The 19,670-nt window shown below is 37.3% G+C and overlaps 1 protein-coding gene across 1 annotated transcript; it reads right to left on the minus strand.

Moving 5' to 3' along the window:
• Positions 1-789: 789 nt before the first annotated feature.
• Positions 790-6,429, minus strand: gosr2 (golgi SNAP receptor complex member 2). Its single transcript, XM_038278254.1, has 6 exons — positions 6,247-6,429; positions 5,932-5,996; positions 3,633-3,741; positions 2,974-3,106; positions 2,047-2,187; positions 790-1,603 (listed from the first exon to the last, which is right to left on the minus strand). The coding sequence occupies exons 1-6, from the start codon at positions 6,273-6,275 to the stop codon at positions 1,442-1,444; spliced, it is 639 nt and encodes a 212-aa protein (XP_038134182.1). The 5' UTR covers positions 6,276-6,429; the 3' UTR covers positions 790-1,441.
• Positions 6,430-19,670: the final 13,241 nt, after the last annotated feature.

Below are 19,670 nucleotides of genomic sequence, written 5' to 3' on the forward strand. Positions count from 1 at the left end.
TTAAATGTCTTTAACAGATGATTAGGGTTATTACTAACCCTTTAAATGTTTAGTTATTAAAGTTGACAGATAAATAAAAGCTCCGGAATACAATCAAAACTCAGGTTTAGCACACACACAAAAAGAATCCTTTTGATGTTTATCAATACAGAAATCTTTTCCTCAAATTTACTCCTGCAAATCACAAAATGTATGATTTATTCTATTATTAATTTACATGTACACTTTGTGAAATGTAAAATCTAAATAGGGTTTGAGAAGTTTTTCAATGCAAGGGGTGCATAAGTTGGAAAGTAAAGTTCACAGTTCCATGTGCAAATAACACTGGTTAAAAATGAGAAGGTGAACGTGAATATGCTCCAAAATGGAAATTGGAACATTGAAAAAAAAAAAAAAAAAAAAAGCATATTTTGATATAAGTGGTGCCAAACTTTAAAGTAGGTATGAGAACATAAAGACATCTGTCGAGGGAAATGTACAGCTTGATTTATGGGGCCGTCAAAAGAACTGGCTTTGTTTTTGTAGATTCACACAACAGATGTGGAATTTAACCTCCATGGATGTGAGAACATGCAGAAAAGTGAACATAACAAACAAGTTATTCCAAAGGGAATAATTTACAACAATTTATAGTAAAATCTGAATCTGTGTTTAAAGTAAAACATGATTTTGTGGTGGTTCAGTAAAACCAATTGATCTTGTGTAGAAAATCTGCAGACATTAGCTGTGATGTAATAAACCAAGAGACTGCAATGACTTTCTCTGCTGGTAACAAACAAGTAGACCAAGTTAATATTTAAATATTTTTAATATAATTTCCAGAAATTATTTTTCATATAAATGTGCAGCTAGAGCATTAAACACTATGGATAATATTCTTACTGAACTTCAGATAATGAGTTTTTTTTTAAAGTGGTGATTCCCCATTTTTTTTCAGGCTTATGCAATCTTCAGAATTAGAAATTATCCCAGCTGTTCTTTTCCACCAACTGAAAAACTATTGTTTTATGCAGGTAAATCAAACTGTTCAATGATGGTGGACATCACATAACTAAGTGGATGTTAGATAACAGGTTATGAAACATTAGCAGAATGAAACTAAAGTTATAATACCCTTTAGATTTGTGGATTCAATCACATGTTGACATTTCAGTCTTTTTTTGTGAAAAAGGAGGCAAGATCAGTTTGTACGTGGGTTTGAAGAAAACATGTTGGCTAGTCTATGGAAAGCAGTAGACTGATAAAATACTGTCTAAATAGGAGCATATTCAGCGTAACCGTTCAGCATGTATCCAGAATGAAGCGAAGAATTTGAAAGTAAACAAAACAATAATAATGGCACCTTTTATAAAAATTACTTAAAGATTACAGTTTCATATCCTGTGGGACGATGCATTCCTTAAATGTCCAAAACTGATCCAGTGTAGTGGATGGATAGTGGTCAGCCCAGATATCTGATGACGAGGAACATGAAGACGCAGGTCAGCAACATTCCTCCAATCATGATGAACTTATCCTGCGTGGCTCGTCTTTCTATTAGTCTCATTACTGTGTTGGAGAGGCCCAACATGTTAGCTACGTCCAGCATCTTCTTGTGTGTTCCCTGTACATAAAAAAAAAAGAAAAGGATTAACGACAGCAACAATTATCACGTGTGATGACTTCAGCAGCTGCGTAGGCACAGCTCATTGTTCATTATCTACACTAATTCATCTGATGTTGGGAAAGGGCCAACCGCCTCGGTGTCTCCAGCACTCTGTGAGGAGTTTCTCATGGCAGGACTGCCGGGCTGAGAGTGCTGATCAGCAGTCACACCCTGATAAGACGCTGAGGCCAAAGCCAGGAAGCCCATCTCCTCCCTGGAAACAAGGACTCCCCCCACCCACTCAGAACACCCTTAGTAACAATGAGATAATTACTAAGAACAGTACGGACACCAGAAGCCAAGTCAGGGATGTAATTATATTCCTTTTTAGATATTAATTTGAAACACCCAAATGTAGCTCATACACAGAAAGGAAAATAACTTTTTCGATGTGCACACACCTTGAGGGTCGATCTTTGATCTCTAAGACCATTGAGGATGCTACTGCCGCTGCCCAGGAGGTCATCCATGCCTCGGTGTGCGTTCTGCAAACTGCTGTTAAATTGCACGTTCTCATCTATGTGGATGGCAGTATCTGCATCCTGTGGAACCATAAAAATATCTTATTACAATAAAGATTGTCACTACAAAAACAAGTCTTTATAGTCCTACAGTTAGAGCCACACATTCATGTACCAGGCCAACCCAAAGTAGTAGTTCATAGGAACTGAAAATAACATTTACTTTTTAAACAGTTTTAGAAAAATATAGTAATACTGTAGTATAAAAACTGATATTTTGTAAAGGAGTCAGAAATTTGTTAGAGAACATAAGGAAAAAGTGGCAATAAGAAAGCTAAAACAAGTTCACCATACGCTTTTAGTAGGGATGTACCAATCCGATATTACATTGGTCTGATATTACCCAAAAAAACTAATATTGGATTTTATCAGCCAGCGTCTAAAATCAATAAAAAAAAACAGTTTCTGTTAAAGGTTTCTGTAACCTATTGGTTAAATTTATATGGGTCAGTTGTATTCATACCTTTGCTGTTGCCTTTTGTTACCTTTTTAGCTATATTACTTGATTAAGCCTTTTCTAACATTCCACAGTATAACATAAGTAATAACAGCTGTTAAAATACGTGCTGATATCTTATCCGGTCAATATCGGCATCGTATCGGAAATGAAAAGGTTGCATCAGGACATCCCTAAATTTTAAGAGCTAAGAGGTGAAAACTTTTGAAGCTTTTCAAAGCTTAGTGCCATTGCAAATTCTTGTTTAAAACTTCAGTAGGGAATTTCTACAAAATATGGATTTCATGATCAAGGTGGCTCTTGATTAACCAGTTTGCACCATAGCCTGAATTCAGGCACATTTAGCTCACATTTGTGGTGAAGCTGCGACTGAGGAGTTCCTCCCTCTCTCTCTCCTGGGCTTCTCTGGTGTAGCGTCTGTGCTGGAAGTTTTGGAGAGCAGTTCGCAGATGCTGAACATCATACTTCAGCTGATCCACTCGTCTGATGGAAAAGAAAAATCTGTTTTAATGGTTATAAACTATACAGTCGATTATAAAAAGGACCTCTATAAGTTTTCATCACAATTGTTCAAATTTTACTTTTCAAATTAATGTTTCTACATTAGATTAAATGAAAATGATTGTGTTAATTCTCTTAACATTCAGGTATTTATATAGTTTCTTGATTAAAGGGATTTTTTTCTGAGCTCAAATCTCTAGTCTTTCCCAGGCCCTCCGTTTCATCTCACGTTGGTCTTCCTACAGGCCTTCTAGGATCTGAGGAAAGCTTAGCTATGGGTGATCTTTGTCCCCTTAGGCCTGTTTATCCAAGTCAGAGATGAATCTTTGCCCGATGCAGCAGGAATGCTGGTGATGACGAGGCTTCAGAGGAAATGTTTTTGTAGAGCCATGTTGCCACAGGGCAGGACAGAGCTGTTTTGTCTTGTGCACCCACCCTGTGACTTTATGAGATATAGCTTACGCTTCCAGATCTAAGCCTTCTAACAGTTAAATGAATTCACACTCACGTTTTGGCGTTCTGGCGGCGGTTGGGCGGTTCTTTACTGGCCAGAATCTCAAGGCGTTCTAAATGGTTGAAGATCTGGTCGATTCTGGCCTGTAGTTCATTCTCTAACACTTGAAACGAGGAACAAAAAATATATTTAGAACATCAGACCAAAGGTAAAAAAATAAAGATATATTCACAATTAAGATACATATAAACAAAATTCCATTTTTCTTTGGTTTTCACATTGTAAATGTTTTTAATTAGTGGAATTATACTCATAAGCTACTATTACTTAGATTTAGACAGTTTTCAATAAAAATATATTGCTTTCTGTCCAATTTGACACATCCAAGAGAGCAAGACGGCTAAGAAATAAAACTAACATTCTGCCCAATGAATATTACGGAAGAGGATTAGGGTCACTGGAAAAATAAAAAAAAGTTAATTGATTTTTAAATTTTGTTTCAGTATAATATGAGAAAAAAGTCAGAATTCTGACAGCTAACAAACATGTTAGCATCAAGCCATAGCTGTGTCTGTTTTAGAGATTAGCTCTTTTGTTTTAATCACCCTCTTCTCTTCCATTAATGAAATAGCATCACTAGAGACCCCTCAAGCACATAAAAAGTTGCCTAATTGCGTCATTTTCCACCAATGTGTCACTGGCGCTCCCAAACAACTGCCATCTTAGGCTACGTTCACACCGCAGCCTGAAGTGACCCAATTCCGATTTTTTTGCCCATATGTGACCTGTATCTGATCTTTTTATGACAGTCTGAACGACACAGATCGGATTTTTTCAAATGCGACCCAGGCCACTTGGATATGTGGTCCTGAATCCGATACGTATCTGATCTTTTCAAATGCGACCTGTGTCTGTACGGCCAGGTCGCATTCATCCGACCTACACGTCATTGATACTTGACAAATATTACTAAACGTTACTAATCTGCGTCCTACTAAGCGGAGGCGGGAAAAACTAACAACCATGGCGGAAGATAACACAGAGAGCAGTCAATGGAGAGAAAGTGAGGTTGCTGATTTAATTCATATTTAGAAAGCTCGATTCAGACCAAACTCGAAGGGTCTTACCGGAACCGGGGGAGGGTCTTTCTTTTTGATCTTCTTAAAAAGATTTCGTTCGTAATGTGCCTGCTCCTGTTGGAGAAGAACTTAAAGAACGCAATATACGCTGCGGTATTACGAGTCATGTTTACTTCCGCAAACACTGAGGACGCTTGCTACGTGTGACGTCATCGCGTCCTCGAGTGCGCATGCGGGACACTTCGGTTGGACGCATTCAGTTCACACAGTAGATCACATACAAGTCGCATATACTTGGAAGTGTGAACGGACACGCAAAAAAATCCGATTTCACAAAAAAATCGGAATTGAGCATTAAGGCCTGCAGTGTGAACGTAGCCTTAGTCAGTGAAGCTGAGTGCTCCCACATCTCTTCGTTCATGATGCCCATCTACATTAAGATCCACAATTCTGAGATTAAAGTCAGAATTCGGAGAAAAAAAAGTCAGAATTCTAAGATTGAAATCATAATTCTAAGATTAAAGTCAGAATTCTGACTTTTTCCCCATATTAAACTGAGATAAAATGTAAAAATCAGTCAACTTTTTTTCATTTTTTCAGTGTCCCTAATCGTCTTCCATAGAATATAGTGTTTTCTCTGTGTTAAAAGAAAATTTCATTTAGAAAATGGACTACATTTCACTATTTCGGATGAAAAATTAAATAATCACACTTGAGCTGGATTTGAGATTCTTTAAATTTTTATTCTATACATACATAAAGAATCATTTTGTTTGTGGGAATTTCAACATATTTAATTAGGATAAGCCTGTAAAACAGATAGATACAGGTCAGGTGGACATCAACATTTTACCAACATTGCAAATACAATTTGTTTTGTAATGTGTGTAAAATATGTAATACAAATCTTCTTACTTGTTAATGGTTTTTAAAAGGCTGTATAGTAAAAATTTGATTCGTGTTATGATTTTACTAAGATTCTCTTCTTTTTTTGTTAAATTTAAAGTGATGTCATAGTTTTTGTTGGGACTATGGTGGTGGAAACACTGGCTCCCACACTACTGCTTCCTGTCCCGACCCAGAGCTAATGTGACAGACACCATTCACAGAGAACAGGGAGTCAGAGAGGCATCAGCCCGTCCTCTCCCTGCATATCCGAAGCCACAACAAGGAAACCGTTTTAACATTTACTGGAAGTGTGGATGATGGGATGGCAGCAACACAGTGGAACGGCATTATAACTGTTCATTAACCTTCATCTTTATCCTACTCACAGTGAACAGAATCACGGTCTGTCCTCTCCAGCTGTCCCATCTGAGACTGCACCTCATGGATTTGCCTATTCCAATTTAAAAAAACAAGGTATAATTGAACAGGAATAAAAAAAAAACCACGATCATATTAATATTTTGTATTTATTATGTGCTCACATGCTCATATGTCAAATAAATTATCACAGCTATTATTAGTATGTGTTTTTTAGTCCAACTGTATTTTGAACAGTTAATTCGCTTGCAATGCTAGCTGATTTAAGCTAAGTTAGCTAACAAAGTAGTTACACTTTTAACGGAAGCAGACGTCACACTCACTTGTTTGTCTGGTGATAAAGCGTCTCCATGTTTATGGATTCGCTGAAACGCTTTTCGTCCTCCCTCTCTCTCTTAATCCTATTTATATTTCCCCTCTTTTACTCTGACAGCTATCTAAGCTAACCCGCTAGCAGCACAGCAGTGTGTACACGTCATCAGCTGAGCTTTGTGTACGGAATTGAAAAAGCGGAAACGGAGAGGAAGATAGGGAAAAAAAGAAGACGGCTCACTCCAACTTAAATTTATTCTCATGTGCATCACGAGTCACAGTCATTTTTAAGCTTTATCAAGATTATAGGTCTATTTACTACGGAAGGGAATTTGAGCAACTAAAAAATAAAATGAAGTTGACGGATTTTTACATTTTATTTCAGTTTAATACGGGATAAAAGTCAGAATTCTGACTTTACTATCAGAATTCTTTTTTTTCCCCCATATTAAACTAAAAGTAAAATTTAAAAATCAGTCAACGTTTTTAAATCTTTTCAGTGGCCCTAATCCTCTTCCGTAATGTACAGCTTTTTTTATGGATGACGACACATCTTTTGTTTATTAACTATATTCTATGATGGCATTTTTTGGACATTATGCATTTTTATATTAAAGTGTATAGTGAAATATATGTGATAGGGACTTAAATCTTATGATACTAAATATCCATGAGAAAAATACAATCTCCTTTTTTATAAAAGTTGAAATATATTTTTGCCATGCATCTATCATGTACATTATTTGTCTTATATGAAAGTTGAAACATTTTGATTGATTGATTGACTTTCTTGATCTCACAGTATTTAGTGTATTTTATTTGCTTCCCATTTCTTATCATATTTTCAAATGAAATTAATCACTGTGTAAAGTCATGTCTGTGTGTGTTTATTGTCCAACAAATATTTTAGTAAAGTCAGGGCAACACTGAGCAGGTAAAAGCATTTTTTCACTTCGCTGCCCAAAGAAGGTATTTGCCTTTTATGTTTTATTACACCTTAATAAAAACAATCTAAACAACAAAAAAGGAAAAATAAGTATTGATAAATCAGTGTTGAATGAATCAACTGTGATCAATCAAGCTTTAAAAAAAACTGAGCTCAATTTCCCTACCCACACCCAGGCTTGATAACGGCAAGACCTTTGGAATCTACATCATATTCCTTGAATATAGTTTGCAAATAACTATTACATGGAGTAAGCTGAAATATATTTTGAAAATGGCATCATGCTGCACTCTAAAGAAACTAAACAAATGGGAAAGAACAAAAGGCACAATATCAGTGAACTTGGAGATGGTTATAAACCCAATTTAATTTCATTACTTGTTGTTGTAAATGCTTTATAATAGTTGTTGGCATCAGGTGACGCAAAACCACTTATTTTGTTTAGTAATCAAATTTATTTTTCTTTTTTGTTTGTTTGGATAGTTTTTTCCATTATAAGTAAAATAAAATTGTATTAATTGTAGTAATTATTTACCCAGGTTATCTAAATCTGATGTTTAATTTACTTTCCTGGTCTAATTGGTTTAAAAAAAAAAGAAGAAAAAAGAAGCAGAAATTGGCAAATAGTTTTAAGAGACAAAGTTTTTCAAAGCCCTGTAAACATAAAGTTTCTTTTTTCCATTCTTTGCTTTTTTGCTGCTAGATCTTACTGCTTTAACTCTCAGGCTCTAGGCTACAGTTTCCATTTTACTTTATATTCTCTTAAAGGTAGTAGCTGACAGAAATCTCTCTGACCCTCAAGCTTCAAGAGTGAAGGTATAATCTGTTGACATGTAGACATGTGACAGGAAAGACTGAGAAAGCATGTCCTGGGGCAAGTCTTTGTCAGCTCTCCTTTACTGGCTCCTATGCTTTGCTTTGTTTTTCCCACAGACAGTTGTCAGATTATTTCGATTTGTTCATCCAGAGGTTCATTGCCTTGCAAACAGTTAAAGGTAACCAGGTTGATGATATGGCCTTTTTACTTTTCTTTTCCAATGATCTAATTTCAGTGAAAAGAGACAAGGTGTTTATGAAGTTTCCAGTTGTGTAAAGGTGCCATGATTAGATTTCCCAGAAACAGCAGTTAAATTTTCACAATAATTTTCTTGTGATTAAGTAGGAGAAATATTGTCCCTGGGTGCGCCTGGTACCCAAGCCAAACCGCAGCTCATTCACTTTATATCAAACCTCCATCACTGTGGTGTCTGGAAGGAAAGGAACATGAGTGTACTGGATGTAAGTAAAAAAAAAAAAGAAAAGAAAAGTATTTTAAGTTAATTATCTTCACGAGCTGTCACATGAATTCCTGTTTACTACCGGTAGCTGTATTTGTTTTCGTCATTCAGCGCAGCAATCACAGCTCACCTCAGACAGTTTTTTTTTGGCGATAACCTGACCGTACATGAGTTGTGTCTTCAGGCGACACCCTTCTCCAGAGAGGTCCCTCTCACCCTACCTCTCATGTCTGAAACCCTGAAATCTGTTCATGCCACTTCTTGCTCCTGCTGTTCACCATTTCTGGTTGTCATAACATCTCCCCGGGGCAGTGGTTGGATGTGCACAGCTTTGAACCACTGCTCAGAGTAAGAAAAAGAGGGAGGAAGAAGGCCCCCTTTGTTAAACTCCTATCAGAGACCACGCTGTGGCATTTAGGTCGTGGGCTTCTCTCTGTCTGTCCTTCACCTTTCAGCCCTGAGGAAAGGATGAGATGAGCTTACTGGTTTTGCTCCACACCTGATCACCACAGGCGCAAGCTGGATTCCAGACACCAGGTGTGGATATGGATCAGGACAAACCAAGATGTCCCCCGTTTTTTTCCAAACATTTGATACAAAAATATCAACGTGAAACCTTAAAGAAATAGTAATAGAAAGAAGATTGTGCAGGAGCCGACCCTAACACTTAAATGTGTCTGGATCATCAAGGAATGCGCCTTCTGAGTGCCAGACTACTGGCCTTTAGGCATCTTTCAGGAACCAAACAAAATTTGTGCTGGATCAGTCCCCTTGAACCTGGTTACACAACTGGAGCAACAGGATCATTATTAGTTTGAAGAAGAGAGCCCTCAGTGTTCTGGAGACTACAAAGAGTACAGCCCTCAATAACGCTGTTTTCTTCACTCAGAGAAAATGATATGTTATTGAATCACTTCTTCACAATCTACTTAATGATGTTTTCCAGGCAGAATAATGCGTCATAACTCTGCAGTGATTGCCCATGACAGACAGAATGAAGAAGAAGCCAATTATGAGGAACTGAATTGCCTTAGGTCAAAAATTTTTGGATACCAGTCATTTTTTTGAGGAAGGGTTGATCTCCTCTCTCCAACCCTGAGGGAGATGAGCCACCCGGCTTTGAAGCTGTGATGAGATGCTGAATGAAAGCAAATGAGAGCCTGTCAGATTTGACAGGAGAAACTCATAAGCCCCCGACGTCTTAGTTTTGTTGTGCTGGGAATAAGGTCAGAAGGGATGCCAGCACCCCTAAATCGCCCGCCCAGGAATCTGACTGACCACCCCTAATGCTGCCGCACCAGGTCAGATGTTCAAAGATAGCTGTATTCACATTGATAATCACTGTGACCAGATTTGCCAGTAGATGAAGAAGCAAAGTGATCAGTAGGCCAGCATTAGCAGATAGCCTCACATTATTATTAACCCTGAGTTCAGGAGTCTAAGGGTCATTTGAGCCCATCTTTTCCACTGCGGGACACCATTTCTCCTCTCGCTGGATGAGTTTGCAAAGTATTCTGAAAAGCTACTTTTTTTCAAGTCAGCTCCTGACCTCACTTGGTCTAAAGGGATAATTTTAAGGGTTGGAGGGCACTTCCCCCTAGCTCGTATAACTATTGGGACACATTCCCCTTACATATGAACGCGCAAAACCGAATGCTAGGGCCCAAACCGAGTGCAAAGGAGAGAAATGGGACTGGGCCTAAATCTAGAGTGCTGCAACTTGCAGCAGACTGAACGTACATGAGTTTGATCTTCATGTCACACACTTCTCAGGAGAGGTCCCTTTCACTCTACCTCTCATGTCTGAAGCTCTATTATATCCCAATGAGGTAATTCAGATGTTTGAAACAGATCATTTAAGCTATAGGGAATATCTTATTGGAATGCACAGGAGAAAGAGACCTCTGCTTTGATAAATATCTCTTCTACTCGATCATACTTTATGTCACATTTTCTGTTTATTGTGTCCTTGGATTCATCCTAATGCATACAAAATAGTTTCATTTGTCATTTTTTACTCCAAAACAAGATGCATCAATTATTTACTGCAAGAGTGATTTTACTACAGCACTTGAAAATAACATAGATATCAAACAAACAGAAAATGAAGGTTTCAGGTTGTGTAGCGTATAGAAATGTTGCCTTGCTGCAAAAAGGTCTTGGGTTTGAAACCTAGACTAGGATCTTTCTGCATAAGGTTCGCATGTTCTCCCTTTGCATGCCTGGCTTCTCTCCAGGTACTCCAGCTTCCTCCAACTGTCCAAAAGCATGACTGTTAGGTTGATTTAATCCCCCCTCTTTTGGCTTATAGACTCTTGGTGATTGCCACTGGGCCCCATTGACCAAAACAGACAAGCAATAGAAAATGCAAGGAAATGTAGACAACAGTGCCATTGAAAGCTGGAACTACATCCAAAATGTCTGAATAGACAATACAGAAACTACTTTACAAACTTTAAAATATATTAATAAAAAAACAACCCTTCATATTACTAAAACATCACCATGTTGGGATGGGCGCATCATTGATACACTTTTTTTTCCTCCTCTAATTAGAACTTAAGGTCATTCGAAAAAAGTTTAAAAACAATGCACTTCCCATCCAGGAAGCTTTTTCAATTCAAAGTGTCAGAAACAGCGTTGAGTTTGAGGCTATGTAGAGTGGCTTTGTTTTTTGGTCCACTCTATAAAGCCTTGAACTCAACGCTATTTCTGACTTTTTGAATATGAAAAAGCTTCCTGGATGGGAAGTGAAACGTCTTCAAACTCGGAAAGAAAGTCCAGTGGATTTTTTTTTTTTTACTTTTTTGTAATGACTATGACCTGGATGACTGAGAATCTTCACCAGCATAGAACTTAATGTATGTGGTGAGGGAGATTAATAATAATAATAATAATACAAATTATGATAATAATTTGTCAGCACATTTATTAGCACTCAACATCACCTTACATAATTCAACATAAAAACAGGTACAATATTTAAAGTCACAATAAATAAAAAAATTTAAATAAATAATAAACAATGTTGCAATCATAGAGCGTAGGCTACTTTAAACAGATGAGTTTAGAGTTTGGATTTGAAATTTGGCGATCAGTTTATGTTAAGAGATCAGGTGGGAGTGAGTACCAGAGTCGGGATGCAGAGCGGCTGAATGCTCTGCTCTCCATAGTAACAAGTCCAGCAGGGAGGATGATGAGTTAAATAGAAGAAGCGGATCTGGGGTTGCGGACAGGAGTAGAAATGTGAAGAGATCTGACAGATTTGGAGAGACGGAGTTGTGGACAGCTTTGAAGGTAAGAAAGAATAGTTTGTATTTGTTTTGCTGTGGGATAGAAATCAAATGAAGCTGCTATAGAACAGGTAGAATGTGATGAAATGAGGCTGAGAGATCCTTCTTTATTGAAGAGTAAACGGCATCTCATAAGTGAATCCTTACATAAACCTAATCATGTCATCAATTGGATGTTTTCCTCTAGAAAAAGACCAGAAAAGACCTGAGCGTTCAGATGAAAAGGATTGCGGGCAAAATTAGTTTAAAGAATACTGGAATGGTTTACATGTGGCTTATCCAATTAACAAGGTAACAAACAAAAACATGATGGTTAATTAGTAAAGTCTCATTGCATATGGGGATATATTAATTACAAGGACTGGACCCTTAAATGAAGGAGCTAATGTCCAATGAAAACACCCAAACCGTCTCCTGATAGGCTCCTTAGAAATCATTAATTTTTTCTGTGTTAGAGAAGTATTTGCTTTATAATTGTGATAACCAGTAATGTTCGTTCTTTTTTTTGTTTTTGTTTTCACCTACTAATGTTGCCAAAATGCATCAACAACACGCAGACCTCTTCCTATAAAGAGACGCTCTTCATCTCCATAGCTGACTGACAGTGAAGCAGAGCCTGGAGCATAAACAGCCTCAGCATGGAGAGCATCACTGGGCTTCCCCTGCCTTACAGCTTCCTTTCCTCCATCGGGCCTACTTTCCAAACCACTCATCGCTAAATCCCGTGTGTCAGTTTGCTCCACTTGCGGTTTAGGAAGATCAGAAGCCTTAACACGTTGACAATAACTAATTCTATGCCTGCATCCTTCACTGACAGTGATGCTCTAATAGCAAACAATATGGCACACTTGTGTAGCTATAGAGATTACATATAATCCCAGACTTATTATTCCAAGATGTTGCTGGTTGAGAGGAACACGTCGCTCTGGGCGTTATCAGTGTTTCTCTTCGTTGGACATTGTTGATGTGGGAAAGTTTTATTTTGCCTGTGATGGAGGTCAAAGTCTGTGAGACCATGTGTGAGAAAGACCAAGAGGAGTGCCATACATCGAAGAAGGGGAGTCAGTTATGAAGGCACGCGAGGTCTTATCATGTGCTATCGCAGTGGAGGTCCTGTAAACCATGCTGTTAACGCTGCAGGTGTTTCTGAGGAATGGCATGGGAACAGACTCCCCCTGGAGCTTCTCAGCAGGGAGGGACGTGTTTCGCCCAGTTTGGTCATTTCAGTGGAACTGGAGCAAACATTTACAGTAATATTAATATTTTGCCAGAACAGAACACAACAGATTCTTCTTTCAGTTGACAGAGGTGATGCTTTAGCGCTAAAACCAAACATGTATGATTCCTGACCTACTTGAAATGGTTAACTCTCTACATCCATGCACTTAACATAAATCTCCATGTGCATATTTTAAATCTTTATTTACAGAGCCCTCAACAATGTGTAGAGAAGCCAACCCAATGAGGTCGTCTAACACTAAGCTTTCGACTAGTTTGTTTTTTTTTTTTTTTATTTCCCTTTCCAAAACCTGTATTCCTCGCTGTATGTGGGGTGGCAAGACCAATTTGGGTACAAAAAAAAGAACAAAAATTTCTTCACAAAATAAAAATAAGAAAAGGAATCATGCATTTTGTCTTTTGCCCTAGACTGCCACAGATATGTACAATCCCCACTACGACCCTGACAGAATAAGTAGGAGAAAATGTATGTATGTATGTATGAATGGATGGATGGATCCATGCATATACATCAATCTTTTTTTGTTTTTGCAATAAAAAACAGAATTATGTGCAAGTTTTCAAACTCAACTCAACTTTATTTAAAAAGCCTGCCACAAAGTACTGCACATATCAGGTAAACATAGAAACATAGTTAAAAGGAATACAAAAAAGTAATAAAATAAATGTATTAAAATAAAATAAGCCAAATAAAAAACAATAAAACAAACCACAAATGCAAAAACGGAGAGAGCCCCATCTGTGTTAAAAGCCAAAGAATAAAAATAGGTTTTAAAACAAGATTTAAAAATAGAGGCTCAGTGAGAACAAATGGAAAGCATGTCATTCTCAAGTTTCTCAGCTGAATTTGGGTCTGGACTTTGATTCATTTTTCCATTTTTCATAAAATATTTAGGTATTTTTAGAGAGTATAACCTATTAATAATCATTAACCTTAACAGGACTGGGAGCTGAGACTCCATTTTCTCCCCATATAGAAAAAGATGATCAGATGACCAGCAAATATATAATATTCCTTCACGGAACTTGAATTGAATGCCAATCCTGTAAAAGTTGTATATTTTTAGGTACTTCACATTTCTGTTAAAGGATCTAATTGGTTATTGCTCTAAAACTCTATGAACGTCAGATTGCTTGATGTGAAATCATTTGCCAGATGAAATTCTACTTATCTTTTGCATGGTTATATGGAGTAATTAGTTGGCATTTTTCTCCAACTTCAAGTACAAATCCAATTTTAAACTTGTGCTGTCTAATCAGTTTAGTTTTTAATTTCATCAGAAACTGTGAAGACTTAAGGTTCAGTCATCCCAGCCTCTGAGATACCTCCACCTCCTCCCATACAGGTATGCACTCAGCCTCGGTGTAGCTCTAGGCAGTGCATGTTCTTGTTGTGGGTTGAGCAAATGCATTACTCATTTCACATTCCTACCGCATGCCGTATTCTCAACTCTACCGCTCTTTTCCTCTTGCATTTTCCACTCATCAAATCACCAAATCATCTTTACCTTTCATCATCTTCTTCATCAATATCTTATATTGATTCATTCATATAGAGTAAGGGTGTGAGGATTAAGGAGGGCGTGGATTTACCTGAGGCTCACTGGTTCTGAATTACAAGACGGTGCCGTTCTTTGTGTCCTTGAGCAAAATGCCTTCCAAGTCGTCTACGCTTCATTTAACACCTACTGTTCTTACACAAATGAGTGATGTATAAACCTGAAGGCTATGCAAGTTGCAATGGAAAAAAAAAATGTTTCAACTATGCAACGCATAATTTCAGACATATTTGAATAAACACCTAAAACCTGGTTTAACAATTCATCCTCAGTCTTCCACACATTTTGGTGGCGCGGCCTTTTGACCTTTACTTGACCCGAACAGGCAGAGTTGCCCTGTGTTATGTATGATCTGCAGTCTCTCAGGGTGGCATTGGAAAGCTCCAGCTCAGGCAGGCTGCTTGCAGCTCACAGCCACAGACAAAAACCTCATTACAAACACACACTTGCATGTCACTCCTGCTGGAGTGACCACAGGTGTGCACAGGGCAGGTATACTCAAACACATATGCAAAGAGCCTATCTGCCCTCACCTGTCTTCACAGACTGCACCCCTGCCCTTTCTAACCCACACCCCATCCCCTTGGGGTTAGTGTGCGTGCGAGTTCGGCTCTAGATTCGCTGCAACCCCTTCACTTGGGCCAGAGAGGGAAATGAAAGCTTTGGGAGTTTATTATAAAACAACAGCAGCAGGGGATGGACCTCCTGGGGCGGCAAAAGATCCCTCCTCATCCCTCCAACCTCATCTCCTTCTTTTCAGCCTTTCAATATTTCAGACCTCAGTCCGGTCCAGTCTGTGACACACTCCTATGTCTCTTTTTTTTTTTTGTTCTAACCTGCAGCTCCGCTTAGAGAAATGTGGCTTTTTTATTACAATGCATTCTCGTTGATTAAAGTTAAATATTGATCTGCAATATTCTTGTATAAAAAGTTAATATGGTAAGGCCAACGTGTGGCAATATGAACTTGTTGGCCTCAGACCTCTGAATTCTTAACATACCTGAGATATTAAATTCATTTTTAAGCAAAAAGTCAAAAGGTTCATGCAAAATATAGATGCTATCCTGGGTTGCTGTATAACCCGAATCATACATGAAGTTCAATATGAAGAAGACGATCTACTCTTTCAAAGAATCCTTGGGAAGAATCTGGTAATTGCAATGTGAGGGATTTAAAATGAAAATAGTGGTGCAACAGTAAAGCCTCTGGTTCGTTGGAGCATTTTTTTCTGTGGTGTTTTAAAAATGCTCATTTTAACAGGGCTAACAACTGATATTTTCTTAAGTATTTGGCCCAAACCTCCATTAGAGTCTAAGCAAGCCTCCATTTTCAGGCCTTCTATTTATGCTAATAATATTGATTATCTGATGATCAAATCATTTTAAAACCTTTATAATATCCTATGTTTAAGCGTCATCTAGTGCTACTAAAAGTAATAAAATAAACTAGAATTCAGTTTATCTAAATTCAAAGTGTCATGTGGTTCATAATATTTTTTTGGTTCCAACTGAAACAGCAATGCAAAAAAAAATAATAACCTGCAGGGCAAGCAAACAAAATAACTTATATAAATATTAGATTAGACTGTACAAAAACAGACATTTGATAAAGTAAACATTAAGAATAGAATAGAATTCAACTTTATTGTCATTACACTGTCATAAATGCAAACCAATGAAATGTAGTTTGCATCTGTCTAGAAGTGCTACACAGGATTTAAATATTTATCTAAAATATCAAAAAAGTTTTTAATTAAGGGAAATAAATACTAACCTAAAACCAAGTTGAAAACTACATTTTATTTTTATTTTTAGCTCTTGCAAATATGTTTTCTAAAAACAAGTTACTTTTAACCACTCACATGACTTCTGTCGCTGATGACACCACTGTAGGAAATCTTATAGCCAACGTCGTTACTAATAATAATCACTGACAGCTCAGTGATGGTTCTTCTACCATAGAAGATCTCGAGTAGTTTGAGTTTGGAAAAAGTGCCGCTCTGCTGGTGCAACAGGCACGGGGAGAGAGCAGGTCATCCAAAGAGCTACCGTAACATTTGAGTAAAACCTCGATCTGATTTTCAGAAGTAAGTCAGTAAATGAGGTCATCTGAGCTTTAGGATGTCTGAAAGGTTTTTCATGTCTGAAGTCGTTGTGCTTTCATCATTATCAGACAGTTCTTCAAAGATAAATTAGTCTTATTGTTTCCTCATTGGTTTCATATCTGGCTCCCAGAAGAACTTTTTCTATCTATAAGTAATGATTTTTACATTATAAAAGAAATTATGTAGAAATAAGCAAGACTTTAGTATGAAATAATGTATTTTTGGTTCATATATTTATATAGAAATCATAATACATGTAAAAAAAAATTCTTGGGGGAACGTTTAGTAGACCTGGGACACTAAGCAGGTGCCTTTTTCCCTTATGACTTGGGTTGGCCCTGTTTGGCAGACCCTTGAAGTTTGTGCTCGGGGCTCAGAGTTGCTCCACTGTGCAGCACATCGTTTAAATTGTAAAAATTAAGGGAAACCCATCCACTGACCCCAACCCCCTCACCAAAAAAAAAAAAAAAAAAAGACAATTAACATTTCAAATCACATAACCCATGAATAATATAATGGTAATATAATGGCAATAATGGTAAAACTCTATAAAGTTTACTGCTGAAATTTTTCAATTTGACTGTTTCCTGTGTAAACTCACCATGTAAAATAATAAATGCTTTTTATGACACTAAGTGATTATTGAACCAACCGATGCAAATCTTCTTTATTTATATGACATTATCAACATGGCATAACTTCTGTCTTTTGAATAATGATGTAATGGGATGTCTTTTTTCTTATTTTTCCCATCTAATGTTGATGTAAGGATATAAGTTGAACTGCAGATCTATGCATAAGATAGATAAGATAAGATAAAATAAGATAAGCGATTCTTTTTATATTCCCCATTTATGTGTTATCACAATAGGCTAAATCTCGTTTCTGAATGCAAAAGGTACATAATAGTTATAAACACCTTTAAAGGAAACAGAATAAAGTGAGTTTAATGTTAACAGAAATGTTTGATAAGTAGCTTTAAAGACTATAATACGGAAGTTGTCATTTTTTAAAAACCTTTTTGTAAAATGGCTAAAATGAGCGGCATCCTGTTATTTAAGATTTGTAATATTATCAGAAACGGAAAAAATGTAAAATATCAAAATATAGTTGTCACATGAGGAGAAGTTTACAGTAAAGATAACGTGTTTTACATCTATAGTAAGTTTTTAAAGGAAAAAAAAGTGAACATGTTTTCTAATTCAATTTACAAGTGGTCTCAAATTGATGTTTTAATAAAGACTAATGTGTGTAATCATCATGATTAGAGAGGAACAATCAAAAACACAAGCGCTTGCTATAAATACGCCAAACAATGGGGCCCTATGTACAGATGCACTCATAAAAACGGGTGGAAAGTTATGATTCAGGGATAATAAGATGTAAACTGTTCATGTTGTGTTTGTGGGGCGGTCTATTGTGTGTAATCTGGGGGTCAAAGGGTCATATTCCTTGTCATCGTCGTCATTAAGATTGTCATCGTAGTTGGTTTGCTGGCCAGAGGCAGAACACCTGTATGCATGTCCCCCATCCACCCACTCAACCCTTTGCTGTTTACTTTGTGGTTGAGGGTGATGCAGAGAGGCCGCAGTATTTTCAGATGAAAAGGAGGGCAGAGTGTCATTAGCAGGAAATGGTTTTGATGATGCAGAGCACCAAGTTTCAGGCAGGTGGATCAGACTGATTTCTTCTCTGCGTGTGTGAGAGTGTATGTCGCTTCCTGCTGCAACGAAGCAAAACATTACAAGTGCACAAGTCTTACAAATGTTTCTTTTTATTAATCTTGTTTTAAATAAAATGTGTAAAGCAACAAAGTTTCAAAACAAAAATAAGAAAAATGATTACACATAATTCCACATTCAGAAAAAAACAAAAAAAAACTTGCCCAGACATCTAGTATATGAAATTTCAACTAAATGCAGAGGGAAAGACGTGTATCTACAGAGAAGAAAACTCTGCATAGCTCATAAATCTTATTGATATTTGCCAAAAGTTGAAGTGAGGTAGAAAAATTACGATTCCGCATTGTCAGACGCCTGGAGCGCCGATGTGAGTTATATTCATAGCTCATCTGCAGTTCAGAGGCAAACCAATGAAGCATGAAATGGCCCAATAAAAGGAGACGCTTTGGGGTCCGGCGTGCACTTTCGACCTGCACACATGGACGTAGAGTTGGATGCAAAGAGAAAGGAGGGGGTAAACATGGTCATTTTCTTTAATTAGCAATTAGGGAAAATAGAGAGCATGACTGATTCACTTCAAAGGCATGCAGAACAATGATGGGGCTAATTTGGACTTTAAAGAGCAGATATTCTTTTGAGCTGATTTTACACTTGAAAGTATAGAAAAATTTAGATTTCTGCAAATACCAACAATAAAAAAAAAACTGGCATACTCCCAAATTAGGCAGGATTTCAAAGAGAGTGGTCAGCGTTCGTATCGGTGTGCTAATCTCCCTTTGTTCTGCACAGCACATGTAGAGATTTCCATAGACATTTCCATAAGAGCAACTGAAAACACCAAGCTTCTTTCTTTACACGATAACCTTGTTAACGCACTTAATAAGGTATATCGGCGGTTTTAGCCACTAGTAAAGCTTCCAGTAACTCCATCTGAGCATATTAGACCCAGGCATTAACAATTAATTGAAGCAAGAGCAGCTTAAGTGCTTTTACTCAGAACAGAACTTTTAAAGTTCTCTACAGCAGTCAGAGAGACAGGCAGGTAGATTCATCTCAACTCCTTTACAGCCTTACTGGCAACACTTGATTATAAGATTTAATGCAAAAAGCAGCAGTATACGAGGCAAAGAAAGTGGCACAATAAATAGTCAAATATGGGAGGACAAACACCACATGGAACAGACAGTGTCGGAGATCAGAGTTCATACTGCTGGGAAGATCCAGTCTGGGTCCCGTTTTTAAGGAGCTTGATTCCCTCTTTTGTAGAAAAGAGAGATTGCAGTGCATCCAGCTAAGGCGAAGTAGATTAGTTTGGGAATATCATCATCTACATCA

This window comes from Cyprinodon tularosa, unplaced genomic scaffold (genome assembly GCF_016077235.1).
Source record: "Cyprinodon tularosa strain WSP-4 unplaced genomic scaffold, ASM1607723v1 ctg14, whole genome shotgun sequence".
NCBI lineage: Eukaryota > Metazoa > Chordata > Actinopteri > Cyprinodontiformes > Cyprinodontidae > Cyprinodon > Cyprinodon tularosa.

What these genes read in the sequence shown, in the direction of transcription:
- gosr2 (XM_038278254.1), bottom strand. Translation starts at nt 6,275, where the DNA reads ATGGAGACGCTTTATCACCAGACAAACAA. An exon ending in AGACCGTGATTCTGTTCACT is followed by an intron (nt 3,742 to 5,931) that starts GTGAGTAGGATA and finishes CCTCGTTTCAAG; the next exon opens with TGTTAGAGAATGAACTACAG. An exon ending in CGCCGCCAGAACGCCAAAAC is followed by an intron (nt 3,107 to 3,632) that starts GTGAGTGTGAAT and finishes CTTTTCCATCAG; the next exon opens with ACGAGTGGATCAGCTGAAGT.